Source organism: Manihot esculenta, chromosome 10 (genome assembly GCF_001659605.2).
Source record: "Manihot esculenta cultivar AM560-2 chromosome 10, M.esculenta_v8, whole genome shotgun sequence".
Lineage (NCBI taxonomy): Eukaryota > Viridiplantae > Streptophyta > Magnoliopsida > Malpighiales > Euphorbiaceae > Manihot > Manihot esculenta.
The window spans coordinates 21,752,063-21,776,987 of NC_035170.2; the positions used below are offsets into that span (position 1 = coordinate 21,752,063).

General features: G+C 27.2%; 2 protein-coding genes across 3 annotated transcripts; one reads left to right on the forward strand and one right to left on the reverse strand.

Annotated features, from left to right (window-relative positions):
- The first annotated feature begins 8,701 nt into the window (after window positions 1–8,701).
- LOC110623893 (protein SOB FIVE-LIKE 5) lies at window positions 8,702–10,167 on the forward strand. Of its 2 annotated transcripts, XM_021768913.2 has the most exons (4): window positions 8,702–9,402; window positions 9,505–9,600; window positions 9,695–9,771; window positions 9,877–10,167. In XM_021768913.2, the coding sequence occupies exons 1-4, from the start codon at window positions 8,992–8,994 to the stop codon at window positions 9,884–9,886; spliced, it is 594 nt and encodes a 197-aa protein (XP_021624605.1). In that variant the 5' UTR covers window positions 8,702–8,991; the 3' UTR covers window positions 9,887–10,167. The 2 variants fall into 2 exon arrangements, with proteins under 2 accessions (XP_021624605.1, XP_021624604.1); XM_021768912.2 differs by having other exon boundaries at window positions 9,695–10,167.
- A 7,151-nt stretch (window positions 10,168–17,318) lies between these two features.
- LOC122724947 lies at window positions 17,319–20,781 on the reverse strand. Its single transcript, XM_043961328.1, has 2 exons — window positions 20,397–20,781; window positions 17,319–17,739 (listed from the first exon to the last, which is right to left on the reverse strand). Exons 1-2 carry the CDS (start codon window positions 20,581–20,583, stop codon window positions 17,528–17,530), a joined length of 399 nt encoding a protein of 132 aa, XP_043817263.1. The 5' UTR covers window positions 20,584–20,781; the 3' UTR covers window positions 17,319–17,527.
- Window positions 20,782–24,925: the final 4,144 nt, after the last annotated feature.

The window sequence follows — 24,925 nt, forward strand, 5'->3', positions numbered from 1 at the left end:
TTCAAATATTTAAATTTAAATTTTTATTTTTTAAATATATGTAAAAAATAAAATGAATAAAAATTATAAAACAAATAAAATATAATTTATAAATAGTCAATTTTAATTATCCAATGCCTAATTTGATTGTTTTCTTCAAATATTTTATTAGTTGATTTGTTAATTTTTAATCGAGTGATATGATATTTTTTAATCGATAATTTATTTTACAAATATTTAAATATATTTATTTAGTAAAATTGGTTTAATTAAAATTTACTAAATAAAATTTATAATCTAAAAAAAATCTGAGGGAACGATTGGAATTTAATTAATTATTTTATTCCTCAACCGTCTGTGCAGATAAGAAGCAAATGGTATATGGTTTATACTCCCAGACATTTGCTTATTTTCAGACACCGTCATGGATCGATTTCCTCAGGTACCATAATAAGATCCGATTCAAGATGAGGGTAATACCTTAAGATAGGAGCTCGTGTAGATGACGCCGCAATTGCAGTAGAAAACAACAGATTACCATTAGAGCCGAAGCAAAAGCCACTGAGCAATCAAAGGGCATTGCTGTTCAACTATACTCAGCAATTAAAATGGCATTTTTGGTGTACCCAAAGACTCTTTTAAGTACTAATTAAAATGGGTTATTTTTTAACAAATTGACAAAATAGTCTTCTGGGACATAAAAGATAATAAAAATTAATAAAAAATTATTTATAATCGATCATGAAAAAAAAAATTAATAGAGGTAACTTGATTAGTATTAATTTAAATGATAAAGAGTAATTTTTAGACAATAAAGAATAATTAAATAATCATTGAATAAATTACTATAAAATTAGAAATGGGTATTTGATTTTTGACATATTTTGCTGAATTTTGATATTTTTTCTTGTAATAAAAGTTTTTGCTATTACATTTTTTTCACAATAGTTTTTGGTTGTTTTGAAGGCCGTTTACCTTGATTCTGGATATTATGTTCCAATTCAATTGTGAAAACCTTTATTTTTATTCTCTCTTTTTAAAATATCAGAACCATACTTCCAACCTAATTTCTTTTTAAGATATCAGGACCATACTTCCGATCTAACCTAATTTCTTTTTAAGATATCAGAACTATACTTCTGATCTAATTTTAGTAGTTACATGCTTTCTTCAACACTGAGTTTCAGTCTACGTATTATGAAATTGTGATTTTTTAGTGTTTTAGTTGATCTAGTTTCCTCTCATATTTTTCGGTTTTTTTGACTTGCCATTTTGACTCATGTGAAGAAGAGTTTTCTTCAGATTGTGATGGTTTCATGCAGAGGTGGGAGGGAGTGAGCAGAGGTTCTATGTTAAGGAGGGGCGATGTATTTTTCTTAAATTGTTCATATTAGAGAGTCGAATCAAACCTGATTTAAGTTTTTAAAATGATGTGGGTTATTAGGTTTTAATTATTTGGGCCTCAAACAGTAAACACCCTCTTGTTTCTTAATGTTTTTTTATTTAATGTGCTCATGGGCTTAGAGCCATATAAATCATTTTTCATATTTTTAGAAAAAAAAAAAATCCATTCTTGCTTCTAAGCTACTTGAAACCTTCAAAATGTAATAGCACTGTCGGTTAAATGGCAAACTGCGATATCACAGTTAATGAAAAACGCTCAAAGCTCTTTCTGCTAAAAAACTGGTAATCTTATCTTAACACCATTGCTTGGTCAAGAGACACTTTTTCACATTCCCCAGCAGATTTTTGCGCCTTAGTGATGCTGGTAATATTGTTTTGAAGAATGTGGAGGGCGATGTTTCATGGAAAAAAGCTTTGATTCCCCTACGGATAACCCTTCTTCCTTTGCAACCACTCATCAAGAAGACGCACTAAATTTTCTAGTGGCTTTCTGGCCGCTCCCGTGGAATCAACTCCTCAGTAAAGAGAGAGTATAGGACCTTGAAGTTCATTCTTTTGCCTGGTGTTTCTTGAATAAGTTTCCAAAGAGACCAATAAAGCTATATATACATAGCTATGTACCACCCTGCAGCAACTGCATTCAAAAGATTTACTTATTCTGAGCTCTCCAAAACTTCAACCAGGATATTGGAAGAGGCGCAGGAAGAATCGCGCACCAGGGGTACGCTTTTCTGAATTCGAGTTGAAGCGATCAAAATTCTTAATGTACCTGACGAAGGAGATGCCGAGTTTGTGGCAGAAATCGAGTCTCCTTTATCTTTGCGGAAGCGTGGTAAGCCCATAACTCACAGGTCCCTGGATTGAAACCAGGCTCCTGCGTGATAAAAAGTAATTTTTCAATTTGTTTTACTGATTTTTTTATTCAACTTGTACATCTTAGCTCCTGCGTCTTTCTTTTCATCGTTTTCTTTATTTTTCTACTCTTACATGTACACAAAGCATTCTTGAATGTAATCAACGCTTAGCTTCAGAATCTCTGCTACTTCTCTTTCTAAAAAATTCCAAGTTTTGTGCCTCCATCTGAACATCCTGCACCGGCCTTTTAGCGCATCTGTTGGTGCAGTCTTCTGTTTCTTTTCTCTAAGAGTTCAACTGAGCTTCCACCCTGACAAATAATTTGTTTCGCATTAAGATGAATCATCTACTTTCTCAATTAACAAAATGGATTAATTGAAGAGATCATTATTAGGACATTTTATTATTCTTTCCATGATTTTATTTTGCTTATCATACTTCGATTATTTTTCAGTTTCTAAATACTATCCCTTAATTATGAGTATTTTTAAAGAAAAATTACAATAATAATTTTCAACAACCAATCCTCAACAAACTCAAATGGAAATGGTGGAAGGGGATGAAGATAAGACATGGACCAACTTGGCTTAGGTAGACCGGTGGGTCTGGTGAGTTTGAATGCCAAATTTACCTAGTCAGGATAGAGCGTGTGCTCTCGCTATGGGATGCAAGTGAGTCTAGATTTTGCTAACCATGTGGCCATTATAACTACTTTTCCTATGCTTCTTCATGCAACTTTCTGCACTTCATAACTCAGATTTCTGGTTCTTGTTGTAGAATATGGCAACGAGATTCTCATTCAAAAACGATTCTATCAGTTGGTCAAGGACAACCAACTCAGCCTTTTAAAAAAGATTTTTATTTCTCAAGAATGGCCACCACTCTGGTATCAATTGTCTTATTTGATCAAGAAATACCATGAAAATTTTGTGTTTCAATTATCTTGTTTGATAGACAAGTAAAATAAAAAGTTTAATGTGAAAAGCATCAAAATATAGAAAAGGGGAAGAACACTGAAACAAAGAAATGAAAATTGCTTCTACAATGCCAATATTTTAAGCTTCTTTATTTTGAAGCAATTCCATTTAACTATTCTCTCTCAGCAGATAGGTTCTCTCTGTCATGAAGAATCAAAATTACCTTCACTGCTTTAAAGGTTTAGCAACATTTTATAAATTGACAAAAGTCTTCGCAAATTAAAAAGCTACAAGGTATTGCTACTTCAATCATGTCGATCACCCATCACAGTTAACAGGTCACCTTGTAACTAACAAACCAATCTTCTCTAAAACATACTAGTGTAAACTATTAAAGGCCGAGAGAAGTGCAACAGAGTGTACCCTGTGAAAGCGCTCGACAACTCCTTGATGTAGTGCTCAAGCATGACATCATCCTCTTTATCGCCACCGTGCTGTGAAGCGATAAGAGCGACTGGATGTGTCCGAGCTCAAATGGAGCCCAAGAAGAGAAAGATAAGCGGCAAAAGAAGAGGATTAGAAATGAGGAGGAGAGAGATAAATGGGAGATCTGGCGGTGGGAGATTTTGAAGAATTGGATCTGATGGCTAATTTTTATTAAATCAATGATCACGAAAGTAGAAATCAGTTTAATTAAAACACACTTTTTAGAATTAATTCTTTCAAGTAATAAAATATCCATTAATTGAAATTAGAAAAAATTCCGATTAATTGAAATGTGAATCTCAATTCTCTAAAATCTCTTTTTTTATATTTGATTTTTTATTTTAATTAATTTTTAATTTTAATTAATTTTGAATTAATTTATTATTCTTAGTTTAATTGCTAGTTAATTTTATTTTTTTGTATAGAATGAATTATTTTAATTGCCAATCTTACTCGCTAAATTTTAGATAATTTATTGCATTTTTTACTTTAATTAGTTAATTATAACATAAAATTTAATCAGTCCAAACAATTGTTTCACCCATAATTTAGTATTTAAACACTAATTATTCTTTAAATTAATTATGTTGAAGTATTATGTGGAATGGGGTCCACATGTTTAATTCTTGAGTATATACTGCACTGGATTTAAGAAAATATTTTTTAATATTACATATAAGTTTAAAATTTCTCTTAAAAAAAGAAAATCCCAGATACTTTATTATGTTTTGTAGCTGCGACACTACCTCCCCAAAAATCTTAATGCAACCGTTTCATTTTGGAAAAAGCCACACGAGCCCTTTCCTCCTTCCATCAATTATGATCAGCAAGGCATGAGCAGCGGTCACCAGTGGCGACATATAGCAAGGCATGTGACTACCCCAACACTATCAGCAAGCGCTTAGTGTCCAAGTGCGCAACAACTCCTTCTGTCTATCAGTGACTGTCAACTCATGCTCAGCAGCTAATATTTGGACCTTCCTCTTTTTTTTAGTATACATTCAAATACGCAGAACGCGTATATAGTTTCTTCAAATATCTTTAAAATTATATATAGTTTCTTCAAATCTCTTTAAAATTATAAATTTTCCTTTGATGAGTTCTTTATAATATATTACCGGTCTATGTTATTTTAGTTCGACGAGATATTTTATAAAATACCATATAATTTATTTATCTGTCGTCCTCATAAATTTTAGAACATGTTTTCTTTTAGTACTCATATGCTAGTACATTTTGTCTCATTTGGTTCTTATAATTATAAATCTAATCCTGTAGACTTTTCTTATTTTACAATATGATGGAAAACCTTATTGAAAAGGATTCAGGTGGACACAGAGGAGACTATACTTACCTTATAATATGTTTGGAAGAAAAGAAATAAAGGTATTTTTGAATTTATACAGCTGGATTGTCCCTATTGATTTCAACATATTTCAGCAAAGTAGTGTTTTCGTTGATTCTCCCTTTTAGCCACATAGATTTTATTTAGTTGCTATTTGGTATCCTTCTTTTATGGAATGTCTTGAACTTGACAGTGATGTGACATGTTTGAATCAGTTTTTCTCTACTGCTATTGCTGTCATAGCTAGAGATAACTGGACAGAATTGTATATGACATTCGAGGCACGTGCTGTGCTAGTAGCGTTAAGATGGCATATGCAGCAGGCTTTTAATCTATTACATATGAAATTAATTTTGTTATTATTTATAAGACTTTTTGCAGTATGTCGTTTATCATATTATCGAAAATTAATACTATAATTATGTTCATTCTCGATATTTATTCTCGTATTTTAAATATTTCTTTCTAATAATTTTATCTTAGAAATTTATTACCAACAAATTAATCACAGCAAATTATATTCCTTAGTATAAAAATTTTACTGCAATTAGCAGCCTGCAGTGCAAATATTGATTTTCAAAGTAAAAAAGGGAAGAAAAAAAAACCCGGCAACTCACGTGACATTTTCTCCTTGCGTGACCAACAACTTGCATTTTTTAAATCTTAAATTTTATAATTTTAATTTTTTAAAAATATGATTATAAATATGTTTTTTTATTTATTACGATGATCTATATAAATATTTGTTAATTGATTATAACTATAAATATTGATATTGTTAGTTGTTTATAATTAAAGATGAAAATTTTTAAAGAAATGCTTCTGGAGTTTTGAATGATTATGATATTCTTGCTTGTGATTGGGATAAATGTTGTGCTATTATTTATAAGATTTTATTTGTTAAGTTGATATGTAAATTTTTTATTACCAAAAACTCAATTACAACATAAAATAGGCTTGAAACACCAAACCCAATCCTTAGCTCATTAGATACAGAGAAACAAAGACCTAGAGCTGAAATAACACACCAGCCTGAAGCCCAGAAGGCCTATAGCTAAGCGCCTCTCCAATTGCTAGAAACCAACACAGCAGTCCTGAGAAAAAGGCCACATACAAGCAGAAGCTCCATTTCTAGACCACGATGACAGCGGCCAGCGTCCCTACAGCATTTGCACTTTGAAGGGTCAGACGACCAGACAAAGTTGGCCGACTTTCAAGATCTCCGAGATAGCCATATATACGGTAAAAAATGTAAACAACACCTTTTTGATAGAGTAATTATACAACACAATATTATTGTATCACGTTAGCTGAGCCATTTGTGCAACCCAACTAGATTAACCAGTTTAAGCACTAGGGCTACTACCACCACCACCAACAACAATAACGCTGCAGGTTGCAGAATTCATTGTAAACACAACAGGCCTGCATGCATGCAACGAAACTCAGCTGCAAAGGAATCAACAGCAGCAAACTGAAAGAGACTTTAGGTTAGAGAAAAGGTGGTGAAACGGGTTAGAAAGAAGGAGAGATATATTAATTGTCTAATATTAAACTTCAAGCAGAAGTGAAAAAGAAAGAAAAGTATAAGAAGGTGAAGAAAAAATAAATTTCACAACTTGGAAATAGTACCAAAAAGATCACGAAGAGAATTTGAGATTGAAGTGCGTGTGCACGTGCATACATGTGTGTGAATATTTAGAAGTTCGCATGTGCACACATATATGCACACGTGCCCACATGCATGTTTGTTATTAAATAAATAAATAATTAATTAATAGAGGGGATAAGAGCAAGAGAGACTACACATATAGCATTGAAAACATGTAAAGGAAAGTAGGTAAAATGTGACAACATGTGGATCCATATATCAAAATCTAGTCAACTACATTTCTGCTCCCAAGAAAAATTTCTACTCATGCACCCATGCTCATTAACATTTGTAAATTTACAGAAATTTAATTTGTAATTTTAAATCACAGCAATTTTTGAAAACAATTTTTATTTTTTTTTAAATAAAAATTGAAAATTAAAAATTTAAAGACTAAAATCTGAGAACTTTCACGTTTACTTAAATATATTTACTATTAGATTAAGACCGTGAGTGCCGACTTCTATTATTATAAATAACATTTAATTATATTTTATAGAAAAATAAATTGCTGCTAATTAAAAATATGATTTATTAAATATAAAATAAATTATTTATTAAAATATATTATTATGTACATAAGAATTTAAATATTTTTATAATATTTTTAAAACTGTGCATCCATAAATTTAGTCTGGTAGTAAGTACATCTGAGTAAATCCAAAGAGATCTCATATTTTACTTCCCAAAATTTTTAATCTTTATTTAAAAAAAAAAAACTGTAAAATCACATCGTATTTTATTAATATATTATTAAAATATAGTAATTTTTGTAGCGGTATTTTTTAATACGGCTCGTTTAAATTTAAATTTATTAGGTGAATTGTATATATTTTTAATTTAAGTTAAAGCTAATCAATATAATGAGTTAGTAGATATATCTTGGTCAATTATTTAGAAGAAATAATAAACAAAAACTTTAGAGAGGTTAGATGAATTTGTGGATAAGCAACCACATTTTCTTAACTATAATTGACTAAACACAACACATGCTAGCATCAACAAAGGTACATTTTTTCTCTCAAGAAATCTCTCATATATTTATTTATAAAATTAATAAGCTCATGTAATCATCCTCACAAAAGGACCACATAGAATATAACCAACCATCTTTTTTAAATAAAAACCCACATTATGAAGCAATGGAGAAAGAAACACCTAATAACCCAAAAAAAGGAAAAGAAAAAAAATCATAGAAAGAAGAAAAAAAGAAGAAGCTATAGTTGATAAGAGAGAGACACAGAGGCAATTTTTATCGAAACCGGATCTATATAGAATTTTTATATGAATATGATAATCTGAAATCCAGAAAATAGGGTTTTACAAAAGGTTCTGTAAGTTTAGAAAAAACTTAGTCTGAAAGGTGAATGTCCCATCTCCTTTTATTCTTTTTTTTTCATCTGTCAGTGACGTGTAACGGTCTCACTGCCATTGGGCCATCTGTCTCTGCCACATGGATACGGACGTACGAAGATATCAGATATCTGCTCCATGCGTAACGGCCATTTAATTCTCCCCTGGCACGCCTGTGGATGGACCTGCTAGGCGGATGAGCTGCCTGCCTTTCTTCCTCCGGGCTGGGCCGGAAGATGAGAGTAGGACTGGTGCCCCAGAGAGGTCTGATTTCTGGGCTGATAAGACTAGGCCGGCCTAATTGAGAAATCTAAATGGAGCCCGGTCTCCAGGATGAGCGGACTGGACTTGGTTCGCTCGAGAGGCTTAAAAGCCTTCGGATCATGGACTGTCATTATGGGTCTGGCCTCGTAACGGGATGATAAAATCTAGCGTTCATCAGAATATATGAATTTTACGTAAATTTCACTGTAATTTTACATTACGGATTTATAAATAATAAATTTTATATTAAGATAAATTTCATATAAGTACCACTATAATTAATTAATATTTAACCGTTTTATATATAATAATCGCATAGTTTCTTGTTCATACATACTTGATTTAGATAAATATTTTTGACGACCAACAGGCATTACTGCTCAACGGAAAAATGGAATTGTACCTAGTTTTGTTAAGAGGGTACGCAGAGCCTCGCTGTCTAGCATGTGAAGGGGTTGTGGCTTTCAATTCTCTCTCTCTCTCTCTTTGCATGCACCCACTATAACCCAAAACCCAACTGGCAATTTTGATACATTGGAATAGATAGCCTGAATTGGGAGAGTGAGGACAAAATTAGTTTACGATTCGACCCTGATTCTTTTGATTTTTTGCCCCCCACACCCTCTCTACACTATCTCTTCCTTGCTTACTTAGGCTTCACTTGTATGTTTTCAAAAGAAAGCCAACTTCATTTCTTGTTTCTTTAAAGAAAAATAGCTAGCAAGCTAAGAGCAAAAATGAATGCATTTGCCTCAGAATGCACTAGTGGCTGTGAATCTGGCTGGACTCTTTACTTAGAACAATCTTTTCTTCCTCCAGCTACTGCTGCTGCTGCACATGGAGGTTCCAGGCCAGTTGATGGTGGAAAGAGCAGTTCTGGTTTCTGGGATAAAGAGAAAATTTGTAATAAAGAAGAAAGTGATGAAGAGAAAGAGCATGACGATGAGGAGGATTTGTCTATGATATCTGATGCATCTTCTGGGCCTCCTCATCATTTCCATGAAGAGGACAATTATGACAATAATGGCTACTATTTTCCTGTATTTAAGGATACTACATTGATTAATAATGGTGGGAAAAGAAGTAAAGAGCAAGTTCCTTCTTTTCTTGATGATACTGCGAGCTCTCCAGCTTTCAACTTGTCCAAGGTTTTGCTTCATTTATAAAATTTTTTGCTTCCCATTTTATCTTTAGTCTCTTAGTTAATTGTTAATGGAATTAACAATTTAATTTCTTCTTGTGCATGGCAGAATAATAATTTTTCTTTCATGCCAAACAATCAAGCTTCAGTGGAGAGAACATTGGATTATTCACAAGCTGCTGCTTTTTCAGCTACTCATTTTGAGGTACTTGCTAAAAATTTTTAGCTTATTATTATTATTTATTAGTTCTGATTGTAAAATTTAAGCAGTAATTAACAGATGTTCATCATTTTTGCAGGGGAGATCTGCATACCAAGACCACTTTGGAAATTATATACAGCCTTCTCTATCTGGAAATCAACTTCAAAATAACCAGTTAAGTATTGTTTCATTTAACTAATTTATTAATACTTTTCCTTCATCTTTCTTTTCTTGGAAAATATATGGATAAACTGAGAGAAAGCTTCAATATATTCTCAGGTGGTTTTAAGTGGAAGAGGATGATGAATAAGATGATTTGCTTTAAGTTCCTGCCTTTGCAGATTGTGGCTATTGAAGTTGTCTTGCAAAGCAAAAATGGTGATAGAGAAGAGAAAATTCTATTTCTTTTTCTTTCTCTTTTCTAGTTTTTCTTTTTTTCCTGTCAATGCTATGGGAAGCAAACTCAGAGAGGAAGAAAAAAAAAAGTCTGGAAATAAATTTCTTGTCAAAATTTTATTTATTTATCTTGTTAATGAATAGTGGTTACAAATGGGCTATGTCCTTTAGCTAGCCTCTGTGCAAGGTTTAATTTGCTCAGTCATTGTTTTTTGATGGAGCCCCATGCTCTCTTTTATCTCACTACCAATTGCCATCGAAAATTTAATCATATCAGTTTTCTCAGCATCACTTAAAGTTGACAGAATACGATTAATTTTTAAATTTCAAATAAAAGACTACAACAAAATAAAAAAAAGTGAGCTAAAGATTTCTCGAGAAATTATTCAATGCAATTATAATATATATAACGGTTGCATATTAGCCATTAATTATAATGAAATTTATATGAAATCCATCGTAATTAATAACTATAATATAATTATTTTATGACGATTTTATTATAAAATTTCTATAATTTTACATTTATCAAATTATATATTTAAGTACATTTTTGTTTTTTGCTTTGAATTTATTCATGGTAAATCTTTGTGAAAGTTTCAGGAACTTGGTTAAGGATATGGATGCTTTTATGACATAAAGTGAAAAACATTGTGGTCCATTCTATGTTTCCCAACTTTTGTATTTTTTTTTTTTGACATTCAATTTATTACATATGTTTTTTTTTTTTTGGCCATATTATTCTCAGCTGTGTTCCAACTCAAATCCCTGAATGATGCTTGTCATAATCAATTGTGCCATGCCAATAACAATTGTCAATTTTCATCTCCCATGCCCTGCTGCTCCCCCCTCAATGCATGGAGAATCAAATGTGATAAAAGGATATTACCTAACCTTCCCATATAAAGTCTCAAACTAATTGCCAACCACTTCTACTGAAAAAATCAAGAGTTGAGGCCAAATACCCAAATTTGATAAATCATGTTTTATAAATCTAATTCTTATAAATTTATGTATTTTAATGCACAGTTATTGTATTTTTAAAAGTTTTTTAATCTAAACTAAAATGGAATAGAAACTGAATATAAATTATTTTAAATTAAAATTATTTTGAAATTTATCATGTATATATATGTACAAAAAATGTTGAATGCATTGCTAAGCCTATTGCATTTTTTAAAAAAGAACTCAGGTTACATTATTAAATAATTAAATAATGCATTGTTGAAAGAGTTAATCATGATTTTTTTTTTACATGGTAGGATACCTAGTGAATAAATAAATAAATAAATTATATGCAATTGTATAAGTAAAATTATTTTGTTAATTCACTAATTCTTTAATCCATAAACCTAAGTATATTTTGAAAATTCACCAATTCTTTAATTACTACAAGAAATTTGATATTTTGTGATGAATTAACTTTTTACCATATCAGTTTTGTTGTTAAAAAGCCACATAATATAATAATATAACAAAAATTATTAATTATCATAGAAAATAACTTGTAATGACAATATAATTGTATCATTATAATATATTAGATTCGCTACTTAATATGTATTTGATGACAACTTATAAATATTTATTATATTATATGTTTAATATTATATTTTTCTATAAAATGTTGACGTCAAATTATTTTGTTCATAAAAAAATTTATTTTATTAAAAAAAATTATAATAAAAAAAAAATTATTGTGACTTATATGGTATTCTCATAAAAAAAATTATTTCAAGACGAGTTAATAATAATTATCATAAAAAAAATTGATCATAGATTTCTATCAATTTTTTATAGTAAAAATTGTATTGTCATAGTGTATTTTTATTTTATGGTAATATGAACGTTATTAGTGATAAATATTAGATTCCTTACTTATTATGTAGTTTTGATGACAAATTATAAATATTTATCACATTATATATTTAATGTTATATTTTCTTTCAAAGTTTTAGTGCAAAATTATTTATTGACAAAAAACTTTATTTTATTATAAAAAATTATAATAAAAGAAAATTTTATTGTGATGTACACGATATAATATGAAAAAAATTATTTTAAAGTGAAATATAATAATTATCATAAAAAAATTTTGAGGATAAATTTTCATCAATCTTTTATAAGGATAAAATATTTTTATTTTATAATAATATATAACGTGATAACATGAACATTATTGGTGATAAAATGTTAAATTCATCACCTAGTAACAAAATGTTAAATTCGTTACATACTTATATACTTTTATTGATAATTTATAAATATTTATTATATTATATGTTTAATGTTATATTTTTCTTCCAAAATTTTAGTATCAAATTATTTATTAATAAAAAAATTAATTTTATTATGAAAATTTATAATAAAAAAAAATTATTGTGATGTATATGATATTATGATAAAAAAAATTATTCCATGACGAGTTTATAATAATTGTTATAATAAATAATTTAAATATAAATTTTTATCAATTTTTATATTAAAAATTTTATTATGGTAAACTATTTTAATTTTATGATAATATATAATGTAGTAATATGAATAGTATTAATGATAAAATATTAAATCCGTTACGTAATATATATATTTAATAATAAATTATAAATATTTAGTACATTATATATATTTGATGTTATATTTTTCTCTATAATTTTAGTGTCAAATTATTTATTGATAAAAAAAATTATTTTATTACGAAAAAAATTATAATAAAAATTTTTTATTGTAATATACATGGTATGGTTATAAAAAAATTATTTGATAACAAATTATAATAATTGTTATTAAAAAAATTTTGAGAAAAAATTTATATCAATTTTTTATAGTAGAAATTATATTGTAACAAATTATTTTAATTTTATTACAATATATAACGTGGCAATATAAACACTAGTGATAAAATATTACATTCTATTTTTTTTTTCATATTTTTTGGCAAAAAAATAAAAATGTAATTGAAGCTAAATTACTTAAATTTTTTTATTTATATAAAATAAAAAGTTAAATTTCTTAATTTTAAAATAAAAATATTTATTTCTTAATTTAGTTCATAAATTAATTATGAAGTTCAATTTTTTAATTTTGAAATTATTTTTAAATTATTTTGTAAAATTTAATTTTTTTATTGTGATGTGATTTTGTTATTATTTTTTATTTTTAATATTATAAATTAAATATTATTGAGCAAGTTAATTATTTATGATTACAAGTAATTTAAATTATCATTATTTTTAATATTTTTTATAATAAATTAAATAAAAAATAATCAAATGATTTTAACAATATTAATTATTATGATAAATGTGATGAAAAATGATAATTTATTAGCATGATTATAATATAAAAAATAATATAAAATTTTACTGTTATCGTTAAATATATAATATTTTATGATGAAATGAATAATTTATAATTAATAATAAATAGTTAATAACAAAAGACAGATTTAAAATAATGAATGTTATTAAAGAGATTATATTATATAATAATTAAAAATTTATAAAAAATTGTTATTTATTTTGTAAGGAAATTTATAATCCGTAATTGATAATATAAATTTTAATGATAAAATGAATAATTAAATGATAAATTTTATATTAAATTATAATAAAATATACATCATTAAATATATATACTTTTATAACTATTAATTTTTTTATCATAAAAAAATTAATTAGTTATTGATGATACGAATAATTTATAATATTTAATATATTTAGTGACGAATAAAAATAATAAATAATAAAAAATAAATATAAATTATGATAAATTATATATTATTAAATATATAAAATTTCATGACAATTAATTAATTTTATTATGAATATGTAAATTTTTATGACAATTAATTTCATCAAAGTGTAAATTATTTAATGATGAAATAAATAATTCATAAATAAAATATTATTTCTTTTATGATAAATGAAAATAATAAATAATAAAAAATAGATATAAATCGTGATAAATTATATATCACTGAAAATAAATTATTTCATGATAATTAATTAATTTCGTTATTAAAAAATATTTTTTTGTGAAGAAAGCTTTTTTATCATAATATATATTTTATTACACGATTGCTAATGATAATATTCTGTGATTATAAACTTTGAGGGACCAAAATTGAATTGAATTATTAATTGGTTGTAAGAAAAGTTCAAAGATGAGGAAAGGAAATGACAAAGCACAATGTTGGAATATTACATATGAAATCTCCATGACCAATTTTTGAAGAGCAGGAGATCCTGCCTGAGATCTTCCTGACCTAAAAGAACATGCCTTAATTCTTTTATTATGTGTGCTCTTTATCTCATTTGGAAGGATCTCATTTTAAAACTATTTATTTTATGCAAAAACATTTTTTTTATATTCTTTATTACAAAATATTTTGCTCTTTCCAAGCCTGTCTGCTTTGCAGCTGTCACTTGACTTGGTGACATGTACAACTATATGTCCTTCTCCTTTGATATTTCTTTATTCATTTCTGATTCTCTGAGTCATCTCAGTTCCTAGTGCCACTATCCTTCAAAATGGTTATTATTAAAATAAACAAGAAGATATCACTCCAGAATTTAGGATGTCAAACTTCTGACCTAATCCCACATCTTCTTTTTTTTTTTTTTTTAGATTTAATGGGCAGAAATTCTAAATTTTCTAATGATAAATTAGAGAAAAGTAAATTATTAGTAACTAGATCCTTCCATGTAGTCAGAAAATTACAAAACCAAGTCAGGGAAAAAAAAAATAAAATAAAAGAATAGGATAAGGAAGAAAGAAATATAAAGCATGGGAAAAAATGGAATGCCCATCCAACCACCACCATTAACTTAAAGAGGGGAACGGAGAGGCTTTGTCTCACTGCACATTAGCAAAGTTCCATTCTTGTCTGATCCAGTGTCGTTTTATGGGTGCAATTGTTCCCATTTCTCATGACAATTCTCTTCTTTTTTCTCTTATCTTCTCTGCCATGCATAGACCTAGAGCTACCTGCATTGCATGTGTTTGTTTTCGATAGGCAACCATCAATACCAATATTAATTATTTATTCCATCCTTTTTAAAAAAAAAAAATCATAAATAACATGCTAATCCTTGTTGAAATTAAAAAAAATTAAAGAATTGATTTTTTTTATTATAAGATTTTTATTTAAAAAAAATAATTCATATATAATTTTATAAGTGTTTATCTGAATTCTTTTTTTAGAAGAAATATTTTTTTTTTAAATTCTTAACATTTGAAATTGTTTTTTGATTATTTTTTCTGTGACTTTAGTAAGAGAGGCTAATAAATTAATTGGAATAATAAATTTGATATCAGTGATTTCGATTCAATAGTATTATAAAATTATTTGAAACTTTGATTAAAATCTAACCTTTCATTTGTTTTTAAAAAATAATTTATATTTAAAAAATATTTTTTATAAAAAATAATTTTCATGAAAAATATTTTTAATGAAATAACTTAATTTTTATTATTTAATTTTAATTTAAAAAATAAAATTTATTTACAAATATTTATATGTAGAGGTTTTAATAAAGAATTCAAAATTTGAAAAATAATTATTTTTTTTTTAAAAAAGGGAAAGCTATTTTTTATAAAGTTACTTACTTGTTTTTATCAGAAAAATATTTTTGAGTGTTTCAAATATTAAAAAATATAAAAATATTTTTTTGAAAAATATTTTTTTTGGAACAAAACGAGTTTAAATTAAAAAAAAATCAGTATATATTATAAAAACTATATGGTAGTCGCATTATGATTGATTTTTCAAGAAAAAAATTTAAATAAATTCTTGAAAAATTATACTGAATTTATTTTTTTTTGAAATTAGAAAATTTGAAAGTTAATAAATAAATAAATTCTTTTATTTTAAAAGAAATTAATAAAAATGAATTGAATTAAATTAAATTTTTATAAAAATTTTTATTTCAAACAAGTAATATAAGAAGAAATTTTGATATGTATCATGTGCTATCTTCACCTGCACATGCAAGTATATATATATATATATATATATATATTAAGAACTTATTTAATCTATATTTCAAAATTTAAAATACTTATTCAAATAAAAAAACATTATTTAAAGACTTATATAATATTGGTATTAATGATACTTTCATGGTTGAAATTATAGAATATAGATATTTAGTAAGAAAAATTTGAAAATTTTCTAAAAGGACTGAATTTTTATATACAGCTTGTATTCCAAGTTAATATGTATAGATGAATTTTTGTTGGGCATATTCGAAAATGTATTTTTACTTTTTAAAAAATTATTTTAAATTCAACAAATTACTATTATGTCTATGAGATTTAACTTATCTAATTAAAATATTACTATACTTTTGATATTAAATTAAAATATTCTCGCAGTTTTATTCCATGGATCACTAAAAACATCCGCCTAAATTTTTATATTTTGTTATTAGTTGCTCTCGTTCTAACCTATCAATGCATAGAGAAATCTTTTTAATTACCTATATATTTTTTTAAAAAATTAGGAATAGGAGAGGAGAAAATTTTTTAGCTAACTATATCTTTTCATCTCCTCCATCTTGTGTAAAAAATCGACGTACAAAGAAATTATGCTATTACAAATCTCACTTCATGTTCCGAAACCAACGAATGTTCTTGAGAGGGTTCTCTTTCCATAGGTGTCAGTTGAAAATTCACTGCTTCACGTATTCCCAGCTTGTTGGAAAGTAAATTTACCAGTGAATTTGCTGTAAAATTAATTTAGATTTCAAAAAAATTTTATGATCGATGGAGATAAATTTGAAAAAAATTTTACGGTGAATGGAGATTTCACGGTAATTAAAAATTTTATGATAATTGAATATTTTATGGTAATTAAAGATTTTATACTCATTAAATATTTTATTTATGAGATTTAAATATAATATTAAATATGACTGTTATGATTTTATTTCAAGATTCTTATAACTATATATAGTGGTCAAGTTTTCCACAATAAATAGTTTTCGTCTTTATAAAGATATTAATTCTCATTTTTCTTCTTTATTCTTTCTTTTTCTCTGTATTATTTGCTGGGTTATAAATCATGAGATAAATTCTTATTATCCTAATCCTAGAAATTAAATTCCAGAATCCTAGGAATCACAAAATAAATCCTAAAGGACAGTGTTCAATATGACTCAAGTTTCATTGTTTTACCCAATATTTCCAATAGGATCAACATGAGATTCATTAAGGATGTGCATGATCTTACAGGTTTTAATCAAGAAAGCAGTAACGCTAGTACTGTAAGTTCTGGGCAATATTTCACAGAGATGTGATAAAATATCAATTTAAAGCACAATTCATAAAGAGTCAACTTACATCACTGCTCAGCATAACAAAAACCAAAATTCTTCCAAATTCTAACAAGTCTTGTCACAAGCCAAAAGAGACTAGTAAATAAATCAAAATCAATCCCAACTAATGAAACTTCTGGAAAAGCCCAATAATCAAGCTTTTTCTGGAAATTTAAAAACACCAACAAAGAAGTGCTAAGTTAATTGGTAAAAAACTATGAATGCAGTAACTCACCAAATGACCTCCATACACAACAAAGTTCTGCAACGCCCCAATTAGCAGAAGCGCCCAAATGGGTAAGACCTCGCCAATTGCATAAAGCCCAAGCCACAAATCCAGTACTATCAGCAAAGTGATCAAAGGTGATATACTCCCGAATGGGTACCCACTCCTTGAATCGCTCATGCAAATACTGCATCATCAATTCTGGCAGAAATGATGAGTGATGAGACAGGATTATGGGTTACGGCGGAGATAATGGGATCTTGAAGAGAAGTTGATGAGAATTGATTTTTCAAGGAATCAAGTTGATGAGAATTGATTATAGAAAGAAGATGGAGACGATCGGAAGACGTAGTTAGCTAAGAAATTTAATATTTAGATAATTAAAAAATTTCTCAAAGCTATTAGGAGTAATTATCGATAAAAAATAATAAGTGTAATTATCGGTAAAAAATAAAAATTTAGACGGATATTTTTAATAATTAATGAAATAAAATTGTGAAAATATTTTAATTTAATATCAAAAATAAAAAATATTTTAATGAGATAGATTAAAGTTAAGGAATATAATAGTAATTTATCCTTTTAAATTTTATCAATAACATAGCTTCATGATAAAAAATTTAACATGCCCCATGAACAACCAAATATTTTTTAATTAATTGACTTTTAGATTCATTACTCTTTAATAATAACTCCTTATGTATAGTTTTAGTTGATATATATAATTTTTTTAATTCATTTAAACTCCATTTATTTGTTAAAAATAACATATTTTATGTGAAACAATATTTTTCATGAAACAATATTTTTTACGAAAATTATGTTTTTAAATATTTTTCAACAAAATATTATTTTTTATTATCTAATTTTCATTTAAAAAGTAAAATATATTAAATAAATTTATATATAAAATTCTTAATAAAATTCTCATACTTAATTTTATTTTAATTAAAGAAATATTTTTCATTGAATAAATTTTTTAAATATTCTAAATATCAAAAAATTATAAAAAATATATTTTAAAAATATATCTTTTATAAAAAAATAGAGTTTAAAATTATTTATTTTAAATACACCAAATCGATGAGAAAAAGTGCATCTGTAAGAATATCAAAAGTGATATTTAATATAAGGCACCATTTACTAATTCTTTTGGTATTTAAGGCGCTCCAAAACTTAGTTAACAATTTTCTAATCAATGAAAATTTTAAATTAATTTCACAAAAATAATTTTTTTTTACAAAATCAAATTATTTTCTGCATTTTCAAAGTTTTATAACATATTTATATATAAATTTATTAATATATTTTATGTTTTAAATTAAAATTAAATATGAAAAAAAAAATAAAAAACCATCAAATACGGCAACATTTCCAATATTCTCGATAACTAAGTCAAACGGTGCATTTCAAGCAAATCATTTTACTCAGTTGTCGGAAACATTTTCTCATTTTCTCATAGTTGTACAGTAGCTAACAATTTCTGTTATATTTTTCTTTCTAAATTCATCCACTCTCATGTATAAATATGTGTATAGAAAATAAAGAATATATAATTTTTTTTCTCTCTTTTCATCGTATAAGAGCGGGTCCACAACCTGTGATAATACTTTTTTTTTTCCTACCCTTAAAGTTTTACATATAGCAAATGGTTGAAATAAGCAAAAAATCTGATGAGGAAAAACCCTAGTATGCAACTAGTAAGTGTTCAAATGGATGGCTCAAACTATCTATCCTGGAGCAGGGTAGTCATAATTGCATTACGAGCTAAAAACAAAATAGGATTCATTGATAAAAAGGGAAAAACACTATATCCACATTCAACAATGTACAAAAAGGGCAAAAAGTAGATAGTATGATAATTTCTTGGATTCTCAACTCTTTATAAAAAAAATAAGCTAATGCTTTTGTTTATACACCCTCTGCAGCATATTTATGGGAAAACATCAAAGAAAGTTATGGGGAAAATAATGGGCCACTAATTTTCCAGATTAAGAGGCAAATAAATTTACTCACACAGTTTGGAATAATTGTTATAGCTTACTTTACTAACTTAAAAGGTTATGGGATGAGCTTGATTGCCTAAAGGTCTCTCCAACCTACACTTATGAGTATGCTAAGTTTATTATTGAATTGAAAAATGGGGATAAGGTTATACAGTTTCTAATAGGTTTAAATGAATTCTATGGTCATGTTAAGGACCAAATATTAATTATGGAGCCTCTGCCAAATGTAAACAGGGCTTACTCAATGGTTTTGAGTGTTGAAAAATAGAAAGAAATGCAAAATATAGGTAACACAGAATATTAATTCTCATTTTTCTTCTTTATTCTTTCTTTTTCTCTGTATTATTTGCTGGGTTATAAATCATGAGATAAATTCTTATTATCCTAATCCTAGAAATTAAATTCCAGAATCCTAGGAATCACAAAATAAATCCTAAAGGACAGTGTTCAATATGACTCAAGTTTCATTGTTTTACCCAATATTTCCAATAGGATCAACATGAGATTCATTAAGGATGTGCATGATCTTACAGGTTTTAATCAAGAAAGCAGTAACGCTAGTACTGTAAGTTCTCAGCAATATTTCACAGATAGGTGATAAAATATCAATTTAAAGCACAATTCATAAAGAGTCAACTTACATCACTGCTCAGCATAACAAAAACCAAAATTCTTCCAAATTCTAACAAGTCTTGTCACAAGCCAAAAGAAACCAGTAAATAAATCAAAATCAATCCCAACTGATGAAACTTCTGGAAAAACCCAATAATCAAGCTTTTTCTGGAAATTTAAAAGCACCAACAAAGAAGTGCTAAGTTAATTGGTAAAAAACCTATGAATGCAGTAACTCACCAAATGACCTCCATACACAACAAAGCTCTGCAACGCCCCAATTAGCAGAAGCGCCCAAATGGGTAAGACCTCGCCAATTGCATAAAGCCCAAGCCACAAATCCAGTACTATCAGCAAAGTGATCAAAGGTGATATACTCCCGAATGGGTACCCACTCCTTGAATCGCTCATGCAAATACTGCATCATCAATTCTGGCAGAAATGATGAGTGATGAGACAGGATTATGGGTTACGGCGGAGATAATGGGATCTTGAAGAGAAGTTGATGAGAATTGATTTTTCAAGGAATCAAGTTGATGAGAATTGATTATAGAAAGATGATGGAGACGATCGGAAGACGTAGTTAGCTAAGAAATTTTATCTTTCTTCCCTGTTTTTATTTCATTTGGAGGATATTTAGATAATTAATTCCTTCCGTCAGAATAATTAACAGTAAAAAATAAAAATTTAGACGGATATTTAATGATTAATAAAATAAAACTGTAAAAATATTTTAATTTAATATCAAAAAATAAAAATATTTTAATTAGATAAATTAAAATTAAGGAATATAGTAGTAATTTATTTTTTTAAATTTTAATAATAATATAATTTTCGCACTCATAAATTTAATTTAATAATAAATATATTTAGCTAATTCAGAGATATTTTAAATTTTACTTCCCCATCTTTTTTTTTTAACATGCCACGTTAACAATCAAATACTTTCATGTTGTAACAGTTTGATTACTACTGTACTATTTCATTTTTTTTAATTAATTGACTTTTAGATTCATTATTCTTTAATAATAACTCCTCCACTCCACATGTATAGTTTTAGTTGATATATATAATTTTTTTAATTCATTAAAACTCCATTTACTTGTTAAAAATAACATATTTTATGTGAAACAATATTTTTCATAAAACAATATTTTTTACGAAAATTATGTTTTTAAATATTTTTCAATAAAATAATTTATTTTTTATTATCTGATTTTCATTTAAAAAGTAAAATATATTAAATAAATTTATATATAAAAATCTTAATAAAATTCTCAGACTTAATTTTATTTTAATAAGAAAAATATTTTCTATTGATTAAATTTTTTAAATATTCTAAATATTAAAAACTATAAAAAATATTTTTCTAAAAAATACTTTTTATAAAAAAAAATAGAGTTTAAAATTATTATTTTAAATACACCAAATCGATGAGAAAAAGTGCATCTGTAAGAATATCAAAAGTGATATTTAATATAAGGCACTATTTACTAATTCTTTTGGTATTTAAGACGCTCCAAAAATTAGTTATCAATTTTCTAATCAATGAAAATTTTAAATTAGTTTCACAAAAATAAATTTCAATTTTACAAAATCAAGTTATTTATTTATATATAAATTTATTAATATATTTTATGTTTTAAGTTAAAATTAAATATGAAAAAAAAATTAAAAACCACCCAATATAGCAACATTTCCAACATTCTCGATAACTAAGTCAAACGGTGCATTTCAAGCAAACCGACGGTGCATTTTAAGCAAACCGTTTTACTCAATCATCGGGAACATTCTCTCATTTTATCATAGTTGTACAATAGCTAGCAATTTCTATTATATTTTTCTTTCTAGATTCATCCACCCTCGTGTATAAATATGTGTATAGAAAATAAAGAACATACAATTTTTTTCTCTACCAAACAGAATAGGTCCACAACTTGTGATAATACTTTTCTTTCCTACCCTTAAAGTTTTATATATAGCAAATGGTTGAAATAAGCGAAAAATCTTATAAGAAAAACTCTAGTATGCAGCTAGTAAGTGTTCAAATAGATGGCTCAAACTACCTATCCTGGAGCAGGGTAGTCATAATTGCATTACGAGCTAAAGACAAAATAGGATTTATTGATGAAAAGGGAAAAACACCATATCCACATTCAACAATGTACAAAAAGGGGCAAAATGTAGATAGTATGATAATTTATTGGATTCTCAACTCTTTATAAAAAGAATTAGCTAATGTTTTTGTTTATACACCCTCTGCAAAATGTTTATGGGCAAATATCAAAGAAAGTTATGGACAAAGTAATGGGCCACTAATTTTCCAGAGAAAAATAAATTCACTCACACAATTTGGAATAATTGTTATAACTTACTTCACTAGAATTAAAAGGTTATGGGATGAGCTTGATTGCCTAAAGGTCTGTCCAACCTATACTTGTGAGTCTGTTAAGGTTATTAGTGAATTAAAAAATGGGGTAAAGTTATATAGTTTCTAATAGGTTTAAAATGAATCCTATGGTCATGTTAAGGACCAAATATTAATTATGGAGTTTCTGCCAAATATAAACAGGGCTTACTCAATGATTTTGAGTGTTGAAAAATAGAAAGAGGAGCAAAATGTGGGTAACACAAATTTCAATAATACCATTATGAATGTGAGGGGATCTAAAGATTTTTCACAGTTTAAGAAAATGGAGTTTGTAAAAAGAAACAAAGAGAACAAATTCTGTATTCACTATTAAAACACAAGTCACACAAAGAAAACATGTGTTAAACTCCATAGTAACCCAGAATGGTTTGGTAAATATAAGAAGACTAAAGAGAAGGCTAATATTACTATAAATGAATCACCCTTGGATCTCAATATAGACTCACAAATACCAAAAGCATGGAACATAGGAATTTAAAGCATGATACAACATGAAGTTATGAAGTATATGAAAATCCTAACCAGAGTGAAACTACAGGATGCGTGGGGTTTTCAAGTTTTATAGGTGAAAATCCAAACCATTATTCTCTATACTCAAATAAGCACATAGGCATATAGATAGTAGACACCAGAATCACATTACATATGTGTCATGATTTGAATTTATTTTCACAATTTACTAGATCCAAACAGAATCTATTTGTTAATTTACTTGATGGAAACACCCAACTTATTATGCATATCGGATTTATTGTTTTAAACTCTAGAATTACCTTACACAATGTATTGCATATCCCTATATTTAAATATAATCTTTTGTCTATCAATAAACTTGCAAAAAATCCATAGATATCTATATAATTCCTATTTGATAAGTGTCTTTTGCAGGACCTAGTGACTAAAACAGTACTGGCAGTAGCTAGAATGCATAAAGGTCTTTATAGGCTAAGTGTTGGATCTTTTGTTAATCAAGGTGTTTTGAACCCATTCTTAGTAATCAAATATCTTCGACTCCTAAATCTCAGTTGCATTCACTATGATATTCAAGACTAGAACATACTTCTAAAAATAAAGTGTTACATATTTATGATCTGAACATTTGTTATAACACTTCTCATCTTTACCATATATGTCCCTTAGCCAAACAATAAAAGATGTGTTTTCATAAAAGTCATATAGATTTATGGGGAATTAACAATAATAAATGATTTTTTCAGATTTACATAAACCTACCTTTTAAAAGAAAAAAAATAAATTTCTTATTATGGTTTGAAATCAGTTTAATAAGTGTGTCAAGATTGCCACATCAGACAATGGCACAAAATTTATAAATAATTTCTACACAATGCTTTTTAAAGAAAGAGAATTTTGCACCAAAGGTCATGTCTATTCACTGCACAACAAAATGGAGCGGTTAAAAGAAAACACAAACATTTACTTCAAGTGGTTAGGGCTATCATGTTTCAATCCAAGTTACTAAAAATATTTTGGAGTGAATCAATATTTTTTGCTACAGATATCATAAATGTTTTACCCAATATGATTTTACAGTGGTAAACTCCTTCCAAAATTCTATTTAAAAAAAGCCCAAACTATTTTCAATTCAAAGTGTTTGGGTGTTTATGTTTTGCAACAAACATAATGCCACATAAATCAAAATTTGATGAAAGAGCTTTCAAATGCATTTTTTAGTTTAATTCTTGGTTTTAAGGCTTACAAATTATGTGATTTGAAAAATAAAAAGATTTTTATCTAGAGATGTGATTTTCTATGAAAATTTTTTTCCTTACCACTCAGAAGAAAATTCACTACCTAAACCAACACCACTACTCAACCAATTCTCAGACTCTGAGTCTAATGATATCAATACAGAGGACAATCAAGAACACACAGAGCAAGAATTAGCCATCACAAATCCAACACTCACAGCACAACTAGAAACCAGAAGAAGTAGCAGACAAATTACCAAGTCACAACAGTTAAAAGATTATATTGCTCAAATATTAGAAAAGAAGGCTACCTTAGGTCCTGCAATAGACACAAAACCTTATCCTTTCCTTAATTTGTTTACAAACTCACCTGCATTCAATCATTAGTACATTAATTTTGTGGCTGCTTATTTGAAGCTAGAAAGGACAGTAATTGGGTATTTGTTATGCAAACTGAATTAGATACACTAGAAAATAATAATATATGGATCTAACTGAGTTGCCTTAAAAAAAGCTATTGCATTTAAATTGGTTTTCAGGGTAAAGTACAACTCTAATGGTTTAGTAAACAAATACAAAGTAAGACTTGTGGCAAAGGGGTATAATTAATTGCTTAGGATAAACTACCA

What these genes read in the sequence shown, in the direction of transcription:
- LOC122724947 (XM_043961328.1), bottom strand. Translation starts at nt 20,583, where the DNA reads ATGATGCAGTATTTGCATGAGCGATTCAAGGAGTGGGTACCCATTCGG. An exon ending in TTGTGTATGGAGGTCATTTG is followed by an intron (nt 17,740 to 20,396) that starts GTGAGTTACTGC and finishes CATTTCTGCCAG; the next exon opens with AATTGATGATGCAGTATTTG.
- LOC110623893 (XM_021768912.2), top strand. Translation starts at nt 8,992, where the DNA reads ATGAATGCATTTGCCTCAGAATGCACTAGTGGCTGTGAATCTGGCTGG. An exon ending in CAGCTTTCAACTTGTCCAAG is followed by an intron (nt 9,403 to 9,504) that starts GTTTTGCTTCAT and finishes TGTGCATGGCAG; the next exon opens with AATAATAATTTTTCTTTCAT. An exon ending in TTTCAGCTACTCATTTTGAG is followed by an intron (nt 9,601 to 9,694) that starts GTACTTGCTAAA and finishes TCATTTTTGCAG; the next exon opens with GGGAGATCTGCATACCAAGA.